The sequence below is a fragment of the Scardinius erythrophthalmus genome, assembly GCF_964197995.2.
Source record: "Scardinius erythrophthalmus genome assembly, chromosome: 1".
NCBI classification, from domain to species: Eukaryota; Metazoa; Chordata; class Actinopteri; order Cypriniformes; family Leuciscidae; genus Scardinius; species Scardinius erythrophthalmus.
The window spans coordinates 62,316,868-62,338,467 of record NC_138221.1 but is presented as its reverse complement, the minus strand read 5'-3'; the positions used below and the strand labels follow the sequence as shown (position 1 = coordinate 62,338,467).

The 21,600-nt window shown below is 41.9% G+C and overlaps 2 protein-coding genes across 2 annotated transcripts; both read left to right on the top strand.

Moving 5' to 3' along the window:
* Positions 1-2,381: 2,381 nt before the first annotated feature.
* Positions 2,382-5,130, top strand: LOC308681534 (zona pellucida sperm-binding protein 4-like). The gene is made up of 8 exons (XM_081350525.1): positions 2,382-3,101; positions 3,181-3,368; positions 3,442-3,539; positions 3,608-3,765; positions 3,844-4,036; positions 4,127-4,274; positions 4,359-4,431; positions 4,516-5,130. The coding sequence occupies exons 1-8, from the start codon at positions 2,450-2,452 to the stop codon at positions 4,590-4,592; spliced, it is 1,587 nt and encodes a 528-aa protein (XP_081206651.1). The 5' UTR covers positions 2,382-2,449; the 3' UTR covers positions 4,593-5,130.
* A 7,434-nt stretch (positions 5,131-12,564) lies between these two features.
* LOC308699785 (zona pellucida sperm-binding protein 4-like) lies at positions 12,565-15,280 on the top strand. Its single transcript, XM_081380800.1, has 8 exons — positions 12,565-13,553; positions 13,633-13,820; positions 13,894-13,991; positions 14,060-14,217; positions 14,296-14,488; positions 14,579-14,726; positions 14,811-14,883; positions 14,968-15,280. The coding sequence occupies exons 1-8, from the start codon at positions 12,662-12,664 to the stop codon at positions 15,042-15,044; spliced, it is 1,827 nt and encodes a 608-aa protein (XP_081236926.1). The 5' UTR covers positions 12,565-12,661; the 3' UTR covers positions 15,045-15,280.
* The last annotated feature ends 6,320 nt before the right edge of the window (positions 15,281-21,600 follow it).

Sequence of the window (21,600 nt, the reverse complement as noted above, 5' to 3'; positions counted from 1 at the left end):
ATTCCTTTGTCCACGAAGTGCCTATGGTGCCCCCTGAAATATAACAAAGTCGAAAACATCATCCCACCTGCAACTTATCTGACAAGGCCCCTGTAAGCAGTCCATGGACAATTAAATTTTAGGTTAATAATACATAATTATACATAATTAAAAACTGTAACGTACATCATTGTGTTGTTTTGTGTCCTCTGTGTGGCATAGAGTAGTTTTTTACCTCATAAAACCACTGTAATTATGAAATATGACCCATTAATGTATTGTCCACAGACAGCCTACAGGGACCAATAAGTTACAGACGGGACTTCACCAACTATGGTGATAATCCCGAAGGTTTACGATTCAACAGCTGAAAATTTCTAAGTCGAAAACAGTATCCCACCTGTAACTTATCTGACTGGGCCTTTGACCAAGTGTATTTCGGGAACCAAGACTTGGAGCTCCAAATTCCGGGCGTGAGGAGGTAACTGTGGGATCCCCATAACCTTAGAGTATGGAGCCCCAAGTTGGCTTGGCTTTGGAGTTATGCCCGGTCAAAGACGGGATTTTGACTGAGTGTATTTCAGGAACCAAGCTGAGTTGGAGTTTCAAACCCCGGGTGCGGGGAGGTACCTGTGGACCCCCCACACACCAGGAGTATGGAGCCCAAAGTCGGCTTGGCTCTGGAGTTATGCCTAGTCAAAGATGGGACTTTGATTGAGTGTATCTCAAGAACCAAGTTGTTGGAGCTCCAAACTCCGGGTGTGTGGAGGTACCTGTGGGACACCCATAACCCCAGAGTATGGAGCCCCAAGTCGGCTTGGCTTTGGATATATGCCCGGTTAAATATGTAACTTTGACCTGGTGTATCTCGGAAACCAAGCCGACTTGGAGCTCCATACTCCGGGCATGGGGAGGTACCCATGGGACCCCCATGACCCCAGAGTATGAAGCTCCAAGTCGGTTTCGTTCCCGGGGTACATCCGGTCAAAGTTACATCTTTGACCAACTGTGATGCATCCCACCTGTGATCTATTTGACAGGGCCCCTTTAAACGGTCTGTGGACAGTTCAATTGTAAGCTAATGATGCATAATTAATAGCTGTAATGTACATCATTGTGTTGTATTGTGGCCCTTGTGTGGTGTACAGTAGGTCTTACCTAATAAAACCTCTGTAATTATGAAATATGACCCATTAATGTATTTTCAGGATCACTAAGGCCCTGTTTACAAGAGAACGCTCACGGGTGAAAATGTAAAAATATAGTTTATCAGATGTGCCTTTCGTTTAGACGGCGACTGCGTTTTTGGGGCTTAAAAACGCAAAAAAGTGAAACCACCCTCCAGAGTGGAAATCTTAAAAATGCTCCACCATCGCGTTCCTGTCTAAAGGGTAAAAACGCAAAAGTCTGCTAAACAGTGAAGGCACCGGTGGCTCTCGTCGCGTACACGTTTACGTCACGGGCATGCGCTACATCGAATTTCACACACTTTTGCGTCACTATATGCACGCAGATTCCCCCCCCCCATAACGCTCGTCTAAACGCAGAATAAAAAGTAATAACACAACCCCACTTTTGCGTTTTCTCTTCAGATCGTTTCCGTGTAAACATAGCCTAAGGCAACAGGCAGGTGAGTTTTTATTAGGGTGGGAGCTTAACTCCTTAGGACAGTGGCCCTCCAGGACCGACGTTCCCCATACCTGCTTTAAATCGTTAATTTGGGGAAATTTGGGCAGCTTTGAGCAGCTCTTGAGGTTCTTATCCAGTATGTGAAATGAATTCCTTGCTGATATAGCTGTGCTTACCGACTTTGATGAGGCCGGCACTTATTTCTTTGCGCTGTCCATTTAGTGGGAAAACCTCTCTCTACTATTGCGTTGGTTGGTTGTTTATTTTCATAGCTAGAACATGACTGCTACACAAATAGATTTTTGAATGCCAGTCACAGTTTTAATTATATTTCTTACAGTGATATTGCAATTTCAGGGATAAAATAAAAATTATAATACAAACATAACTGAAATGTAGGACAGTAGCCTACAGTATGTCTTGCGTGACATGCCAATTTCGGGACTGTCACCCTATGTTAATCGTTGTTGTGTAAACATATCATGAATATACAGGACTTTTATCATGAAAACTCCAAGATGTTTTACAGAAAAAACAATCCAGAATAGCCAAAACATCAAATATAATATTCAGCTAATGAAGGATAAAACAAAGAATAGCATACTATTCTGAATTCAGCTCAATATGTGCTTTTGTGTATGTTCAAAAAAGGTGAAAAAAAAAAAAAAAAAAACTTTAAGAAACCAATAGAATCACCCGGTTGCATAAACTCCCACTCATGCGAGTCTGGAGAATCATGACTGTTAATGAAGAGGGAGGTATTATCATTAATTAGCCAAAGTCTGTATTGTACAAAAAGACCATAGGGCAGCACCTCAATAGTGTGACTAACTGTTAAACAATGGCAGGAAGTTGGTGTGTTCTTCAGTCTCTGGCACTTTGTGTTTGGTTCTGTGCTTTCTGTCATGCTGTTCCACAGTGGAGTAATCTGCCCCAGAGTCCTCAAACTCTGATGTTCCAGCAAACTGACCAGCGGTTTCAACAGCAAGCTAGTCAACAGTTTCCTCTGCCAGTTCAACAGCAAGCTAGTCAACATTTTCCTCAGTCAGTTCAACAGCAAGCTAATCAACAGTTTCCTCGGCCAGTTCAACAGCAAGCTAGTCAACAGTTTCCTCAGTTAGTTCAACAGCAAGCTAATCAACAGTTTCCTCAGCAAGCTAATCAACAGTTTCTTCGGCCGGTTCAACAGCAAGCTAGTCAACAGTTTCCTCAGTCAGTTCAACAACAAGCTAATCAACAGTTTCCTCAGTCAGTTCAACAGCAAACTGGTCAACAGTTTCCTCAGCAAGCTAGTCAGTTTCCTCAGCAAGCTAGTCAACAGTTTTCTCAGCAGTTTCAGCCTAAGCAGCCATTGGCACAGGCAGAGCCCCTTGACAAATGTGCTGTAGCTGATTATGAGCAGGTCCAATGTGGACCCCCTGGTATCAGTGGTGCTGAGTGTGCAGCTATCAACTGCTGCTTTAACGGACAGCAGTGTTACTATGGGAAGGCAGGTAAGAGTGTTGATCCAATGCAAAGGTGTTCATGTTAAACTGATCTTCAGCAATAACCTGCTCTTGTAACTCGTTCCAGTGACTGTCCAGTGTATAAGAGATGGTCAGTTTGTGGTAGTGGTGGCTAGAGATGTTACGCTGCCTCGATTGAGCCTGGATTCAGTTCGGCTCCAGGATGGAAGTGACCCATCTTGCAGTCCTGTGGGATCCACACCTTTCTTTGTTATATACCAGTTCCCTGTCACTGCATGTGGCACGAGCATGATGGTGAGTAGCTGCTTGTGCTTTTCTTTTGCATGGCTTAGAATGGACTGGATGCCAACAGTGTTACTATTTGCAGGAGGACAGTGGATATGTGGTGTATGAAAACAGAATGATCTCCTCGTATGAAGTTGGTATCGGACCACTTGGTTCCATCACAAGGGACAGCCATTTTGAGTAGGTGACGTATGCTTTATCATAAATGTTAATCATTGACACATGCTACATGCTCATGGTTTGTCCAGGCTTCTCTTCCAGTGTAGGTACTCTGGTACTTCAGTGGAAGCTCTGGTTGTGGAGGTCAACACTGTTCCTCCACCTCCACCAGTAGCTGCTCCTGGACCCCTCAGGGTGGAGCTTAGACTAGCAAATGGTCAATGTGTCACTAAAGGCTGTGCAGAAGGTAAGTGTTTGGCCCAAGTATGCCTAAAGCCTCAAATTCCAGGTTGCATCAGTTTCTAGTTAAACACTGTATCCTCAGGGGATGAGGCGTACACCTCCTACTACAGTGACGCTGATTATCCAGTTACGAAAGTCCTGCGAGAACCCGTGTATGTTGAGGTGCGCATTTTGGAGAGGACCGACCCCAACATTGTCCTGATGCTGGGACATTGCTGGGCAACACAAACCCCCAATCCACTCAGTCTACCCCAATGGGACCTTCTGGTTGATGGGTGAGTAAGGCCAGTCTTTATCCATGTGCTGTAAGGCCAGTCTTTATCCATATACTGTAAGTCATTTCTGACTGCCTCTTTGCCTTTCAGATGCCCTTACCAGGATGATCGTTACCTGACCACATTGGTTCCAGTGGCTGGATCTTCTGGTCTTCAGTTTCCCACCCACTACAAGCGCTTTGTTGTGAAGATGTTCACATTTGTAGATTCAGCATCGCTGGCTCCTCTGCAGGAAACCGTATGCTCTGCAGCCTTACCTCAAGCCTTAATATTGGTGCTTTTTATAGTGAATTCTATGGTTTAACCCTTTCCCCTCTGTTAGATCTTCATCCACTGTAGTACAGCGGTGTGCCATCCCTCTTTTGGCTCCTGTGAGCAAAGCTGCACTAGGAAAAGTGAGTGCTTGCTGTAAATTGACTTCAGGAACTGAATTTCTTTTTGTTTTTAAAATCCCCTCATGCTTCTACCACTTTTTACAGGAAGAGACACACACGTCAAGACCATCTCTAGTGGGCAAACTGTGGTGTCTAGTGGAGAAGTCATCCTGGTCAAGTGACTTTAGTTTAATAAACTTCATGAAACTCAACATTAGTTTCTCTTTGGTGTTTTCTGACTGGAGTTTGTTTCATAACTGTTCTCAGTTTGAGTTGTAGGGCAGCACTACTAAACGATTTTCTTTTGTGCATTGAGGTTATATGCTTGAACTAAATGGGCCAAGCTTCTGCCCAATCAATTCAACTTAACTATTTGCCAAGCTCTAGTTGCTAACTTGGGGCCCCTGTTCATGTTTTACATGGTATCAAATTAAGGGTTGTTTAACTTCTGTTTGTCTTTACATTTGACTTTATGGCTGGACACAACTGCACATTGATACTCAGGCATGCCCAAGGCCCTTTAAGGTCACTTGTTGGCTTTTTATTTTTCAGGATAGTACCAGTAATGTTTGAGAAGTAGACTGCTTATTAAGCATTAATTCCTTAACGGTTAGATCCCACTTAGGTTGCTGTCCAAGGTCTTTTTTTTTTTACACCTGGTACTAAGCATTTTTGTAAATCCAATCACAAGTGGACTGAAATGAATAAAGGGTTTAATATAAATCTTTAGCTTTATTTTGATTACTTCCAGAGGTAGTAAAACACATTTTAGGCAGATTGCTTTCATAACGTAGATGCTCATGTGTTTTTGAACATCTACAAAACACGGCCTATTCTACTGCCCTAATAATAAACATTATAGGAAGTGCGCTAGCAGACATGATTTAAACTCTGTCGGCTGAAGACCTAAGTTTGGTTTGAAAACAAATGTACCAAGTGTAACACAGGCCAGCTAGTAGTTGCTAAAACTTCACTTTCCTGAACTCAAGAGGCGCTCTAGCGACTGATGCTAGAGACTGCAGTCTTTAGCCTCCTTGCTCGAGTGCATAACTCCCACGCCGGAGACCCGCACAGAAGAGGATGAATAGGACCTGGATGAGGGGTTACATGAGTTTCTCACCATTCCTGATTTTTAACATGCATTGTGTTCGGTGTGGCATTGCCACTGTCACAGGTCGGGGTGGGCCACGCCAGACTGCACCCACCCCTGGGGGACCGGGCACCGCCTCGAGGAGCGTGTCAAGGAGCCAGACAGAAACAGAGGATAAAGGAATAACAATTTCTTTATTCAGTTAAAAACAGGTAAATTTGAAAAGTCTTAATTAAAATCTCTTCTTTCGCCAGAAGCAATTCGATGGGCCCCTGGACCGGGGCGGGACGGACGGTCGTGGACACCCTGCGGCTTGTCAGAGAGGAATCAGAGGATGGACGCACACCACTCAGGTAAGCCACTGGGTAAGTACTCTTGACAAGGCTCTCAAGGACGTCTTGGCTACACGGACCCCATTCAGACTAGAACCAGGTAGGTATTCGCAGTGGGGATGGAATGAATGCCGGAGGCTGCCCAGAGGTAAGTACCCGGAGGACGGGGATCCTCGACTCGGACGGATCACAAGGACGCAGGTGGCGAGCGGGCCGGGCCAGGAGGGGACCATGAACAGCAGAACAACACTTTAATCGAGACACGTGCCGTAGTTACTCTCCTTCCTTCTGAACAGTAGCAATGCTTTGCAGCACGGGCACAGAGGGCCACCCGGCAAGAGAACACTTCACTTTGGCTGTGCCCTGCAACGATACGACAGGGTTCAATGGTTCAACAAGATGCGACGTTCAACAGTGATACCTTCTCTCCTTCTGAACAGACAGAGGCTTCCAGTGGGGACCACCAGGCGGAGAAGATGCTTTGAGGGAGACACTCCACTTGACTGCACACTGTATCCAGGTAACAGGATTTAACTTCCCAACAGCATATGGAACGTTCAATTGAAATACCTTCTCTCTTCTGAACAGGGCGGAGACCTTCACTAGGGCATGCGGAGACCACCAAGCGGAGAGGACACTTGAGCAGGACACTCCAATTCGGCTGTGCACTGTAACCAGGTAACAGGATTTAACTTCCCAACAGCATATGGAACGTTCAATTGAAATACCTTCTCTATTCTGAACAGGGCAGAGACCTTCACTAGGGCATGCGGAGACCACCAAGCGGAGAGGACACTTGAGCAGGACACTCCACTTCGGCTGTGCACTGTAACCAGGTAACAGGATTTAACTTCCCAACAGCATATGGAACGTTCAATTGAAATACCTTCTCTCTTTCTGAACAGGGCGGAGACCTTCACTAGGGCATGTGGAGACCACCAAGCGGAGAGGACACTTGAGCGGGACACTCCACTTCGGCTGTGCACTGTAACCAGGTAACAGGATTTAACTTCCCAACAGCATATGGAACGTTCAATTGAAATACCTTCTCTCTTTCTGAACAGGGCGGAGACCTTCACTAGGGCATGCGGAGACCACCAAGCGGAGAGGACACTTGAGCGGGACACTCCACTTCGGCTGTGCACTGTAGCCAGGTAACAGGGTTTAACCATTCAACAGCGTATCAAACGTTCATTTCAAATACCTTTTCCTTTTCCGAACAGGACAGCGACTTTCGATGGAGCATGTGGAGACCACCGAACGGGAAGGATGCTCTAAGCAAAACACTCCACTTCAGCTGTACACTGTAACAATGCAACGTGAGTTTGACCATTCAGCAGTAATGAAACATTCAGCTGTAATACCTTCTCTCGTTCCAACCGGACAGCGGCTTTTGATAAGGACGTGTGGAGACCACCAGACAGGAAGGATGCTTTAAGCAAGATGCTCCAATTCAGCTATGCGCTGTAACAATGCAACGTGGGTTTGACCATTCAGCAGTAATGAAACATTCAGCTGTACTACCTTCTCTCGTTCCAACCGGACAGCGGCTTTTGATAAGGACATGTGGAGACCACCAGACAGGAAGGATGCTTTAAGCAAGATGCTCCAATTCAGCTATGCGCTGTAATAATGCAACAGGATTCCACCATTCAACAGTAAATGAAACCTTCAACGGCAATACCTTCTCTCGTTCGAACCAGGGCAGTGGCTGTTGATAGGGACGTGTGGAGACCACCAGACAGGAAGGATACTCAAGCAAGACGCTCCAGTTCAGCTGTCCGCTGCAACAATGTAACAGGAATCAATGGATCAACAGCATTAATAGAGCGAGGCTGCCTCAAATGGTAAGTTGGGCGCTTAATGTGACAAACCCTGTTCAGGAACAGCGGGTGAAAGACTATAGAGGAGAGTGCACAGCAGACTATTAATACTTCTCCACACGATAAACTTCACTCCATAACACCAACCGTGTGAATCGTCACTTCAGGCACTGCATTCCACTCGCACACCGTGCATTCGGGCCAGCACTCACCCACCGGTCTTTCTCCCACCGGATTGACTCTCGTCTCTCACACGGCTCAACTTCTCCAGAGACAGCCAGAACGGATGTAGCAATCGTCACATTCAGTGAAGGGAGAACAAAGGTTGAAGACAGATCATTAATTCACTCGGTGTAATAATCCACTCGTGCCACACGTTTTCCAAACGCTCCACACCACTTCAATGTCAGTGCATATAAACCACAGATCAAATACTCATCACTTTGCGTCTCTTCCACATTTTTTCGTTGACAAAACTTCACTCTCTCCTTTCCATTCCTCGGCTTCAATCTTCGCCCCGCTGTACAGTCCAGCTTCAAATATAAGCAACCCGCCGTCAAACACAGTATCTCACGGGAGGAGAACCACCCTGACCGTCTGTTTCCTCTCTTTTTTAAAGCCCCATCTTAATGCGCGTTCCTCACAACACTCTCTGTAATTCTCCTCACCTGCTGTCAATCAGGCAATTGGCCTCGCTGCCATGGCAACAGATTTCGCGGTGTAATGAGAGGACCATCCACAAGAGGTCTCCAAATAATACTGCCTTCACGAGGATTTACTCTCTCTCCTTATCCGGCTTTTGTCACACCGTGACACGACTGTCAGAGCAGAAATGAAAGCTGCTGCTGCTCTGTATGTTTTTTTTCAAAAACGTCACAATAGCAAAATGTAGACCCTCCCCTTGAAGAAATTAGGACAGAAGTGAACAAAGGAGACCAATTAAAACAGGTGTAAACAGGAATGTCTAATTGTGATCCAATCTACCAAAATTAATAACATCTTAACACCAGTGGCGTATCCAGGACATTTTTACTGGGGTGGCCAAGATGGGACACAAAACTAGAGTGGGGTGGCCATATATACTATAAAGTAATGTTATGTAAACCTTCAAACTCTTATGAACAATAGAGGATTTTAATAATAGTAACAAAGTGCAAACTTTATTTTTAAATAATGGTACTATTTCATAAAATGTAAGATACAGTCACAGGCCTATTTAGGAAATGTGTTTACTATAGTCTGTTATTAATTACCGTAGTGGGGATATGATTTACTCAATTAACTTGTCCATTAACTTGTCCGAAAATGCATTTGTGTTTAGGCTATCTGCAAAAAGGTTTACATACACTAGATTGCAGTCTAGGCTACTGTTAATGTAAATATAATGTTAGTGGATTGTTTTTATAGTCTACATTAGAGACCTGCGCGGGACGGATTTCTCATTTAATAATTCCTAAAAAGCTGACATCTCAGTTCATCGCCATCTCACAAATCTCTGTTATTATCAATGAAACTGGCTGCATAATTAATCTTTCATAATATCTACACTTTGTTTGCTATAACCAGATGATTTGCCAGTATGCAGAATTCAGCACTGAACAAAAAGTTAATTTTGAGTGGTGAGGGGATTCTATCTTAAATGCATCTGATTGGCCATTGCGTTCAAGAAATCAACACAAATGTCTGTGATTGCTTACATTGTTCAACGTTGCAAACATGTTATAAATAGAGACTCTGGCCTGTAAATCGTTTCTATTTTGTTTTAGTTTTTCTTGTTGCTTTTGTGCAACAGATGAATGACAATTTATTCGTTTTTATTTGTTCAATTTATAGATAATTCTATTTTGCGGGAGTCCCGACTCCCGCGAATCGACACGCATAAACCGCCCGCGCCCGCACTCGGCCATCAGATCTATATTCCCGTGCCGCACTCTGTTGCGTTGGGTCCCGACCATACCTCTCAATCGACTGATTCCAGCGTTTTTATCGTTGTTGTATTGTTGCAACTGTGTGACCGTCCTCTTGTTTCACGGACCAGCAGCGCGCGTGCTCTTATCTCATGGGTCATCTGACCTGCATGGCCAAACGTCCGCTGAGCAGAAATCAGCTCTCACAGTCTCAGTACGAACGTTACTGTGTTAGTTAAAAATGTGAAACTGGCCTTAAATCAGTTGATCAGCTGTCATCATTGATTGACAACCTTTCTAGTTTCTTGTGTTGACGAACTTGACCTACCTATCAGATCTGGGGTGGCCACAGGGGTGGCCAATGAGCTTTCAGGGGTGGCCCCGGCCACCCCAGGCCACCCCCTAGAATCGCCATTGCTTAACACCGAACAGTGCTGGAGAGCTTTAAATATGTGGCCATGCAAGAACTGCCCTCATGAGTTCTTGAAGAGTGTGCACTTTCACATGACCAGTTATTTGGTCTTGAAGTCCCCCTGTAGTCAATTTTATCCCTTAAAACTCATCTTTGATCAATAAAATGACGTTTAAACTTTTTTTTTTCGCTTGAAAAGTTCTTCATGCCTTAAAATTGCTTGAATGTAACTCTCCACCGTTGCCTCATTTAGTACTTGTGGTTCTATGAATATTCAAAAATTAGCCCTGCCTCAAATTGCTCACACCAGTTCAGAGATCCACTCGGTGATGTGTTTTAACAGTTTAGAGAAATAATGCTTTTGAGTGCTTTCATTGTGAAATCTGTTATTTGTATTTGTCCCACTGGAGACAAAGGTGATGGCAGCAGGTAAAATAGTTCCATAACATGTTTAGGTGAAGAGAAAAACTTTGGATGGAGACCATCCTCCTCTGACAAGACAATAAATGTGTATTTCAATAAATTTGGGGTATATTATCGCCTTATAATTTCAGGGCTAGCCTGCACCCTGCAACATAAAATGATAGGCTATACTGAAGGATCTTACGGTGCCTGTGGGATATTAAAAGCCTTTATTATAAAAATTACTGTACTTTATAATGAAAAATTTAAGAATAGAGAAGCTATGGCTGAGACAGGCTTACAATATGTGGCGTGGGGTGGTGTGGCGCAATGGATAAGACACATGCCTTTGGTGTGAGAGACCCGGGTTCGAATCCACTGTGAGACAACAATGTGTCCCTGAGCAAGACACTTAACCCCTAGTTGCTCCAGAGGCATGCGACCTCTGACATATATAGCAATTGTAAGTCGCTTTGGATAAAAGCGTCAGCTAAATGTAAAATGTAAATGTACAATATCATAGTAACATTACCCTTATGAAAAGAAAATAATTTTGAATGTCGGTAACCAAACCTTTGATGCACCCCATTGACTTCCATAGTATTTTTTTTATTCTACCATGGAAGTCAATGGGAAATTAACGGTCTTAAAAATTTTTTTTTTTTCTGAATTACATTTTTTTAAGTGAACTTTTCCTTTAAAGTTACAGCTATTTTAAGAAGCCATGGACACAATGAGAAAAAAAAACAAAACAAAAAAACACTTAAGTTGTTTGATGTAAAATAGTCTGTAATTTGTTGTAGAAGTAATTGAGAATTTTGCTCTTTTTTTTTTCTTTATTAAAATTCAATTATGCCCTTTTTTTACCAATTCCTAAATAATAACAACTCTAAACACACTTTTAACTAAATTCATCACTATTACAAATGACACTCATTTGCACTATTGTACGTTTCTTACAATGCATACATAAAGTACAATGAGTAATATCTGCCAGATAAATAAGAGTGAACACACAGGGCTGAAGTTATTTCTTTTTATTATTCACATAAAGTGCATTTTTCATGATTTGAGTTAGTCAGATGAATGTGAAAGTGCAGACAGGGCAAGTGAACACTATTATAATAAGGTTCAGATAGACGCAGGTTCAAAAGTACCACAGAAGCAGCAGCTGAAAGACATCGTACTACCTTGATGAAATTACTGGTCTGGATCGCTGTCAGTCATAAGGACTGACCATCTAATATGGCCCAGTGGTTTATCTAATGCTAATGAGGTCTAGAATACTGGTTCTCAACTGGTTTTGCTTCAGGACTATACACTTTTTTTACATCAGACGACCCAACACAGTGTGTGTTTACTGTCAAAAAAATAGTCCTTAACATCAAACACTCATCTTGCTATGAACTGCATATGCTCAACAATACACAAAACGCTTAACATATATTGGCTGAAGAAGACAATTCTCTTCAAAGCTTGAGGGGTTTCTAATTGTCTTTGAATTTCAATTGTTTCTCACCAGCCACATTATGGTTGTCACAAACCATTAAAAGTGAAAAGTGACAGTGGCCCTCCAGGACCGACGTTCCCCATACCTGCTTTAAATCGTTAATTTGGGGAAATTTGGGCAGCTTTGAGCAGCTCTTGAGGTTCTTATCCAGTATGTGATATGAATTCCTTGCTGATATAGCTGTGTTTACCGACATTGATGAGGCCGGCACTTATTCCTTTGCGCTGTCCATTTAGTGGGAAAACCTCTCTCTACTATTGCGTTGGTTGGTTGTTTATTTTCATAGCTAGAACATGACTGCTACACAAATAGATTTTGAATGCCAGTCACAATAAAAATTATAATACAAACATAACTGAAATGTGGGACAGTATGTCTTGCGGGACATGCCAATTTCGGGACTGTCACCCTATGTTAATTTTGACTTTTGTCATGAAAACTCCAAGATGTTTTACAGAAAAAAAATCCAGAATACCCAAAACATCAAATATAATATTTAGCTAATGAAGGATAAAACAAAGAATAGCACACTATTCTGAATTCAGCTCAATATGTGCTTTTGTGTATGTTCAAAAAAGGTAAAAAAAAAAAAAAAAAAAAAAAAAAACTTTAAGAAACCAATAGAATCACCCGTTTGCATAAACTCCCACTCATGCAAGTCTGGAGAATCATGACTGTTAATGAAGAGGGAGGGATTATCATTAATTAGCCAAAGTCTGTATTGTACAAAAAGACCATAGGGCAGCACCTCAATCGTGTGACTAACTGTTAAACAATGGCAGGAAGTTGGTGTGTTCTTCAGTCTCTGGCACTTTGTGTTTGGTTCTGTGCTTTCTGTCATGCTGTTCCACAGTGGAGTAATCTGCCCCAGAGTCCTCAAACTCTGATGTTCCAGCAAACTGACCAGCGGTTTCAACAGCAAGTTAGTCAACAGTTTCCTCGGCCAGTTCAACAGCAAGCTAGTCAACAGTTTCCTTGGCCGGTTCAACAGCAAGCTAGTCAACAGTTTCCTCGGCCGGTTCAACAGCAAGCTAGTCAACATTTTCCTCAGTCAGTTCAACAGCAAGCTAGTCAACAGTTTCCTCAGTCAGTTCAACAGCAAGCTAGTCAACAGTTTCCTCAGTCAGTTCAACAGCAAGCTAATCAACAGTTTCCTCAGTTAGTTCAACAGCAAGCTAATCAACAGTTTCCTCAGCAAGCTAATCAACAGTTTCTTCGGCCGGTTCAACAGCAAGCTAGTCAACCGTTTCCTCAGTCAGTTCAACAGCAAGCTAATCAACAGTTTCCTCAGCAAGCTAGTCAACAGTTTCCTCAGTCAGTTCAACAACAAGCTAATCAACAGTTTTCTCAGTCAGTTCAACAGCAAACTGGTCAACAGTTTCCTCAGTCAGTTCAACAACAAGCTAGTCAACAGTTTCCTCAGTCAGTTCAACAGCAAACTGGTCAACAGTTTCCTCAGCAAGCTAGTCAGTTTCCTCAGCAAGCTAGTCAACAGTTTTCTCAGCAGTTTCAGCCTAAGCAGCCATTGGCACAGGCAGAGCCCCTTGACAAATGTGCTGTAGCTGATTATGAGCAGGTCCAATGTGGACCCCCTGGTATCAGTGGTGCTGAGTGTGCAGCTATCAACTGCTGCTTTAACGGACAGCAGTGTTACTATGGGAAGGCAGGTAAGAGTGTTGATCCAATGCAGAGGTGTTCATGTTAAACTGATCTTCAGCAATAACCTGCTCTTGTAACTCGTTCCAGTGACTGTCCAGTGTATAAGAGATGGTCAGTTTGTGGTAGTGGTGGCTAGGGATGTTACGCTGCCTCGATTGAGCCTGGATTCAGTTCGGCTCCAGGATGGAAGTGACCCATCTTGCAGTCCTGTGGGATCCACACCTTTCTTTGTTATATACCAGTTCCCTGTCACTGCATGTGGCACGAGCATGATGGTGAGTAGCTGCTTGTGCTTTTCTTTTGCATGGCTTAGAATGGACTGGATGCCAACAATGTTACTATTTGCAGGAGGACAGTGGATATGTGGTGTATGAAAACAGAATGATCTCCTCATATGAAGTTGGTATCGGACCACTTGGTTCCATCACAAGGGACAGCCATTTTGAGTAGGTGACGTATGCTTTATCATAAATGTTAATCATTGACACATGCTACATGCTCATGGTTTGTCCAGGCTTCTCTTCCAGTGTAGGTACTCTGGTACTTCAGTGGAAGCTCTGGTTGTGGAGGTCAACACTGTTCCTCCACCTCCACCAGTGGCTGCTCCTGGACCCCTCAGGGTGGAGCTTAGACTAGCAAATGGTCAATGTGTCACTAAAGGCTGTGCAGAAGGTAAGTGTTTGGCCCAAGTATGCCTAAAGCCTCAAACTCCAGGTTGCATCAGTTTCTAGTTAAACACTGTATCCTCAGGGGATGAGGCGTACACCTCCTACTACAGTGACGCTGATTATCCAGTTACGAAAGTCCTGCGAGAACCCGTGTATGTTGAGGTGCGCATTTTGGAGAGGACCGACCCCAACATTGTCCTGATGCTGGGACATTGCTGGGCAACACAAACCCCCAATCCACTCAGTCTACCCCAATGGGACCTTCTGGTTGATGGGTGAGTAAGGCCAGTCTTTATCCATGTGCTGTAAGGCCAGTCTTTATCCATATACTGTAAGTCATTTCTGACTGCCTCTTTGCCTTTCAGATGCCCTTACCAGGATGATCGTTACCTGACCACATTGGTTCCAGTGGCTGGATCTTCTGGTCTTCAGTTTCCCACCCACTACAAGCGCTTTGTTGTGAAGATGTTCACATTTGTAGATTCAGCATCGCTGGCTCCTCTGCAGGAAACCGTATGCTCTGCAGCCTTACCTCAAGCTTTAATATTGGTGCTTTTTATAGTGAATTCTATGGTTTAACACTTTCCCCTCTGTTAGATCTTCATCCACTGTAGTACAGCGGTGTGCCATCCCTCTTTTGGCTCCTGTGAGCAAAGCTGCACTAGGAAAAGTGAGTGCTTGCTGTAAATTGACTTCAGGAACTGAATTTATTTTTGTTTTTAAATGCCCCTTACGCTTCTACCACTTTTTACAGGAAGAGACACGCACGTCAAGACCATCTCTAGTGGGCAAACTGTGGTGTCTAGTGGAGAAGTCATCCTGGTCAAGTGACTTTAGTTTAATAAACTTCATGAAACTCAACATTAGTTTCTCTTTGGTGTTTTCTGATTGGAGTTTGTTTCATAACTGTTCTCAGTTTGAGTTGTAGGGCAGCACTACTAAACGCTTTTCTTTTGTGCATTGAGGTTATAGGCTTGAACTAAATGGTCCAAGCTTCTGCCCAATCAATTCAACTTAACTATTTGCCAAGCTCTAGTTGCTAAATTGGGGCCCTGTTCATGTTTTACATGGTATCAAATGAATCCCTTAACGGTTACATCCCACTTAGGTTGCTGTCCAAGGCCTTTTTTTTACACCTGGTACTAAGCATTTTTGTAAATCCAATCACAAGTGGACTGATAAATGCATAAAGGGTTTAATATAAATCTTTAGCTTTATTTTGATTACTTCCAGAGGTAGTAAAACACATTTTAGGCAGATTGCTTTCATAACGTAGATGCTCATGTGTTTTGAACATCTACAAAACACGGCCTATTCTACTGCCTACTGACCTAATAAACATTATAGGAAGTGCGCTAGCAGACATGATTTAAACTCTGTTGGCTGAAGACCTAAGTTTGGTTTGAAAACAAATGTACCAAGTGTAACACAGGCCAGCTAGTAGTTGCTAAAACTTCACTTTCCTGAACTCAAGAGGCGCTCTAGCGACTGATGCTAGAGACTGCAGTCTTTAGTCTCCTTGCTCGAGTGCATAACTCCCACGCCGGAGACCCGCACAGAAGAGGGCAAATAGGACCTGGATGAGGGGTTACACGAGTTTCTCACCATTCCTGATTTTTAACATGCAATGTGTTCGGTGTGGTATTGCGACTGTCAGAGCAGAAATGAAAGCTGCTGCTCTCTGTATGTTTTTTTTTAAAAACGTCACAATAGCAAAACGTAGACCCTCCCCTTGAAGAAATTAGGACAGAAGTGAACAAAGGAGACCAATGTAAACAGGAATGTCTAATTGTGATCCAATCTACCAAAATTAATACCATCTTAACACCGAACAGTGCTTGAGAGCTTTAAATATGTGGCCATGCAAGAACTGCCCTCATGAGTTCTTGAAGAGTGTGCACTTTCACATGACCAGTTATTTGGTCTTGAAGTCCCCCTGTAGTCAATTTTATCCCTTAAAACTCATCTTTGATCAACAAAATGACATGTTTAAACTTTTTTTTTTCGCTTGAAAAGTTCTTCATGCCTTAAAATTGCTTGAATGTAACTCTCAATTGCTTGAATTTGTCTCCAATATGCAAAAATTAGCCCTGCCTCAAATTACTCACACCAGTTCAGAGATCCACTCGTTGATGTGTTTTAACAGTTTAGAGAAATAATGCTTTTGAGTGCTTTCATTGTGAAATCTGTTATTTGTATTTGTCCCACTGGAGACAAAGTTGATGGCAGCAGGTAAAATAGTTCCATAACATGTTTAGGTGAAGAGAAAAACTTTGGATGGAGACCATCCTCCTCTGACAAGATAATAAATGTGTATTTCAATAAATTTGGGGTATATTATCGCCTTATAATTTCAGGGCTAGCCTGCACCCTGCAACATAAAATGATAGGCTATATTGAAGGATCTTACGGTGCCTGCAGGATATTAAAAGCCTTTATTATAAAAATTACTGTATTTTATAATGAAAAATGTAAGAATAGAGAAGCTATGGCTGAGACAGGCTTACAATATCATAGTAACATTACCCTTATGAAAAGAAAATAATTTTGAATGTCGGTAACCAAACCTTTGATGCGCCCCATTGATTTCCATATTTTTTTTTTTCTACCATGGAAGTCAATGGGAAAATATAGCTGCGAGCAGCGATTGCGGGCCCAAGCCGGTGGCACCGCCAACCTGGTGCCTTTAGTTACACTAAAGGCACCGGGGTGGCGGTGTCACCGGCTTGGGCCCTCCATCGCTGCTCGCAGCTATATTTATATATATATATATATATATATATATATATATATATATATATATATATATATATATATATATATATATATATATATATATATATATCAGACAAGTAATATTCTTTGTCTTGTCACTTAAAAAAAAAATATATATATATATATATATATATATATAATTACCTTTTTTTGGATGCTAAACTATTGTTTATTATATGCTTTGTACTTCACTCACGTTCCAATATCGAAGGGAAAAATGATCCTCTTCACATGCGCAAAAATGTCCTTGGAAAATTCACAGTGGAGCGGTGCTTACTGTGATTGTACGAATTGTACTACTGACTATTTAGAGCAGTGTAATCTTTATATGTTAGGTTGACCATTTTATTATTATATTTTATTAAGTCTATAATGAACAGGCTGCAATGTCAAGATTGCAATGCTAGTGTGTGTGTGTGTGCGTGTGTGTGTGTGTGTGTGTGTGTGTGTGTGTGTGTGTGTGTGTGTGTGTGTGTGTGTGTGTGTGTGTGTGTGTGTGTGTGTGTGTGTGTGTGTTCATGTTTTTCTGTCCCGGTGGGGACTTTAACCTGAATGCACACAGACTCATGGGGACTCGTATCACAGTGGGGACCTAAATAGAGGTCCCCATGGGTAAACAAGCTTCATACAGAATGAGTTTTTTTGGAAATGTAAAAATGCAGAAAGTTTTCAGTGATGGGTAGGTTTAGGGGTAGGGTTAGTGTAAGGAGATAAAATATACAGTTTGTACAGTATAAAAATCATTAAATCTATGGAGAGTCCCCACACAGATAGTAAACCGTGTGTGTGTGGGTGGGTGTGTGTGTGTGGCGTGGGCGCGTTTGAACAGTGGACACATAAAAACATACTCCGTCATTATACAGGACGACATTCGAACTGCAAAGTGTTAACTTATATTTGTGTACAGTCGCAATAAAACACAACATTGTGCTTTTGTAAAATAATTTCAAGCAATCAACCCCCGAAAGGCGCTAATTTTAAAATTAAACTAAAATGCTCATGGCTGCACGGGCATTCATAACGGTGCACATCCACGGCGAGGAACGAGCAGAACAGAGTGAACGTTTTTCAGTTAATTCCTACTTCCATAGGAATTAATTTGAAACGCTCGCTCAACCACTATCAATGTCAGTGTGGACGAACATATTTTACTTTCGTTTTTAAGTTGGCGATTCAAAAGCCCCCAGCGGTGTCACATGTCGATTAACCGGTGGTAAAATATTCTCACCGTCACATACCTAGTATATTTTTAAGTAGATACAATAGGCCTACCTGATTTTGAACACAAGAGGGCAGTATAGCCCTATGTATGACTTGACTTTTATGGGACTAAATAGTACAATTACTATTTTTAAACTTATAAATATTTATTAAATTAAAAAAAAAAAGAATAAAATGGGTTTAGTTGTGATATTTTTATACTTTTATATAGAAATAAATGGTGTTTAATTACATTTTTAGAAGATGAGGCTTTAAGTGTTACTTTACTTTAGCCCCTCACTATAGCAAAACCGTTTGAGATGTTTAATATCCGTTCACAATTTAGCATCTTTAATGTATCTTTATCATTTTGAAAAAGTTTGGTGTGAATAAAATAAACCAGTTAGGAAGAGTAGCTAAAAACTCAGAGTCTGAAATATCCAAAAAATCCACATTCAAACCAAAATATCTGACTTCCTTTTGCTCTGAGCTAATAACTGTAAATTAGAAAGTTGTCCGGCTCGGTGAGACCAATATATATACTGATTTTTGTAACTGTTGGTAAAACTAACCCACCCACTTTTGTCAAACGCATGTTGAAAGTGACACACTTCCTGCTGCCAGTTGGTGGCGCTATAACTTTGACTCACGATAGTTACATCCATCTGATCTGCCTCTTACCACGAACACACTGCTAAAGTTTCATCAAGATCAGTTAATGTATGCAGAAGTTATAACACTTCGTCTCCTCTCTTTTCTCGCCATAAATTTGTTTCCTCGCCACGGCCAAACCGTTCGAGATATCAAAAATCCGTCCGCAATTTAGCATTCTCAATGTCTTGACTTCATACTGACTGAGTTTGGAGGTGATTGAATGAATTCTCTAGGAGGAGTACATCACATTCCACAGCAAGCGTTTTCCAAACAACCCATAATAGCCGACTTCCTGTTGGGCTGGCGTGAAACTTGACAGAGGGAAAGTTGTTCAGCCCGATGAAATCTATATGTGTACCGAGTTTCATATTAATTCATGCAAGCGTGTTTGATATATGAACCAAGTTTTCAGACCCTGTTCAAGAGGGCGCTGTTGAGCCCCCCTGCCACGCCCGTTTCTGAAACTTTTCACGTCTACTGGCTAATAAGTGTTATGTGTCTGTCGAGTTTCATCCAATTTCAAGCATGCTAAGAGTTTCAAACGCATCCGAAAAGAATATTAAAATTTGATGCGTTGCCACGGCAACAGTATCTAAGATATCAATAATCCTTTCACAGGTCTACATCTGCCGTGTGTTTACATTATACACATAAAGTTTGAAGCAAATCGGGTAAAAGAAAGAGGGTGACTTCAAAGCATTTTGAAAGTGACACACTTCCTGCTGCCAGTTGGTGGCGCTATAACTTTGACTCACAATAGTCACATCCATGTGATCGGCCTCTTACAACGAATACACTGCTGAAGTTTCATCAAGATCTGTCAATGTATGCAGAAGTTATAACACACTTCCTGTGTCCCATTATTCGCCATAAATTAGTTTCCTCGCCACGGCCAAACCGTTCGAGATATCAAAAATCTGTTCGCAAGAATTCATCCTCAATGTCTTGACTTTATTCTCACCGAGTTTGGTGGCGATCGGATGAAATCCCTAGGAGGAGTATTTCACATTCCATTGTATGCGTTTTCCAAACAACGTATAATAACCGACTTCCTGTTGGGCTTTTGTAAAACTTAGAGCACGAAAGTTGTTCGGCCCGATGAGATCTATATGTGTACTGAGTTTCATATTATTACATGCAAGCGTGTTTGATTTATGGACCAAGTTTTCGGACCCCATTCCAGGGGGCGCCGTCGAGCCCCCCTGCCACGCACCGGTACCAGCTTCAGCCCGGCCCTGATGGCCGCGGGTTCTGACGTGTGTGCAAAATTTCAAGAGTTTTTGAGCATGTTAAGGGCCCCAAAAGTGTCAAAAAGGCAAAAAAAAAATAATGAAGAAAAAAAAAAATAATGCTTACGGAAACAATAGGGCCTTCGCCCTTTCAGGGCTTGGGCCCTAATTAACTGTCTTAAAATATCTTTTTTTTTTCTGAATTACATTTTTTTAAGTGAACTATTCCTTTAAAGTTACAGCTATTTTAAGAAGCCATGGACACAATTAGAGAAAAACAAAACAAAAATATAGCTGCGAGCAGCGATTACGGGCCCAAGCCGGTGGCACCGCAACCCCGGTGCCTTTAGGGTGGCGGTGCCGCCGGCTTTGGCCCTTTATCGCTGCTCGCAGCTATATATATATATATATATATATATATATATATATATATATATACACATACATATATATATTTATTTATTTATTCATTCATTCATTCATTTTTTTTTTTTTATTATTCTTATTATTTTTTTATTCAGATTTTATGATACACTCAAAATATTCCACAACAAATCCTTTAAATTTAATGTAAAAGTAAAAATGAAAGTAAGCAGTGTTGGGCTCACGTAACCCTCTCATCAGAATCAAAATGTTTCAACATTTGCGATGTATTTGGATGCTAAACTATTCTTTATTATAGGCTTTGTTCTTCACTCGTGTTCCAATATTGATGGAAAAAATCATCCTCTTCACATGCGCAAAAATTTGCTTGGAAACATCACAGTGGAGCGAGCGGTGCTTACTGTGAATGTACGAATTGTACTACTGACTATTTAGAGCAGTGTAATTTTTATATGTTAGGTTGACTATTTTATTATTATATTTTATTAAGGCTATAATGAACAGGCTGCGATGTCAAGATTGTAATGCTGGTGTGTGTGTGTGTGTGTGTGTGTGTGTGTTCATGTTTTTCTATCCCGGTGGGGACTTTAACCTGAATGCACACAGACTCATGGGGACTCGTGTCACAGTGGGGACCTAAATAGAGGTCCCCATGGGTAAACAAGATTATAAATCATACAGAATGAGTTTTTTTGGAAATGTAAAAATGCAGAAAGTTTTATGGGATAGGTAGGTTTAGGGGTAGGGTTAGTGTGAGGAGATAGAATATACAGTTTGTTCAGTATAAAAACCATTAAGTCCATGGAGAGTACCCACAAAGATAGTAAACCGTGTGTGTGTGTGTGTGTGTGTGTGTGTGGCGTGGGCGCGATTGAACAGTAGACACATAAAAACATACTCCATCATTATACAGGACGACATTCAAACTGCAAAGTGTTAACTTATATTTGTGTACAGTTGCAATAAAACACAAAATTGTGCTTTTGTAAAATAATTTCAAGCAATCCACCCCCCGAAAGGCGCTAATTTTAAAATGAAACTAAAATGCTCATGGCTGCACGGGCATTCATAACGGTGCACATCCACGGCGAGGAACGAGCAGAACAGAGTGAACGTTTTTCAGTTAATTCCTACTTCCATAGGAA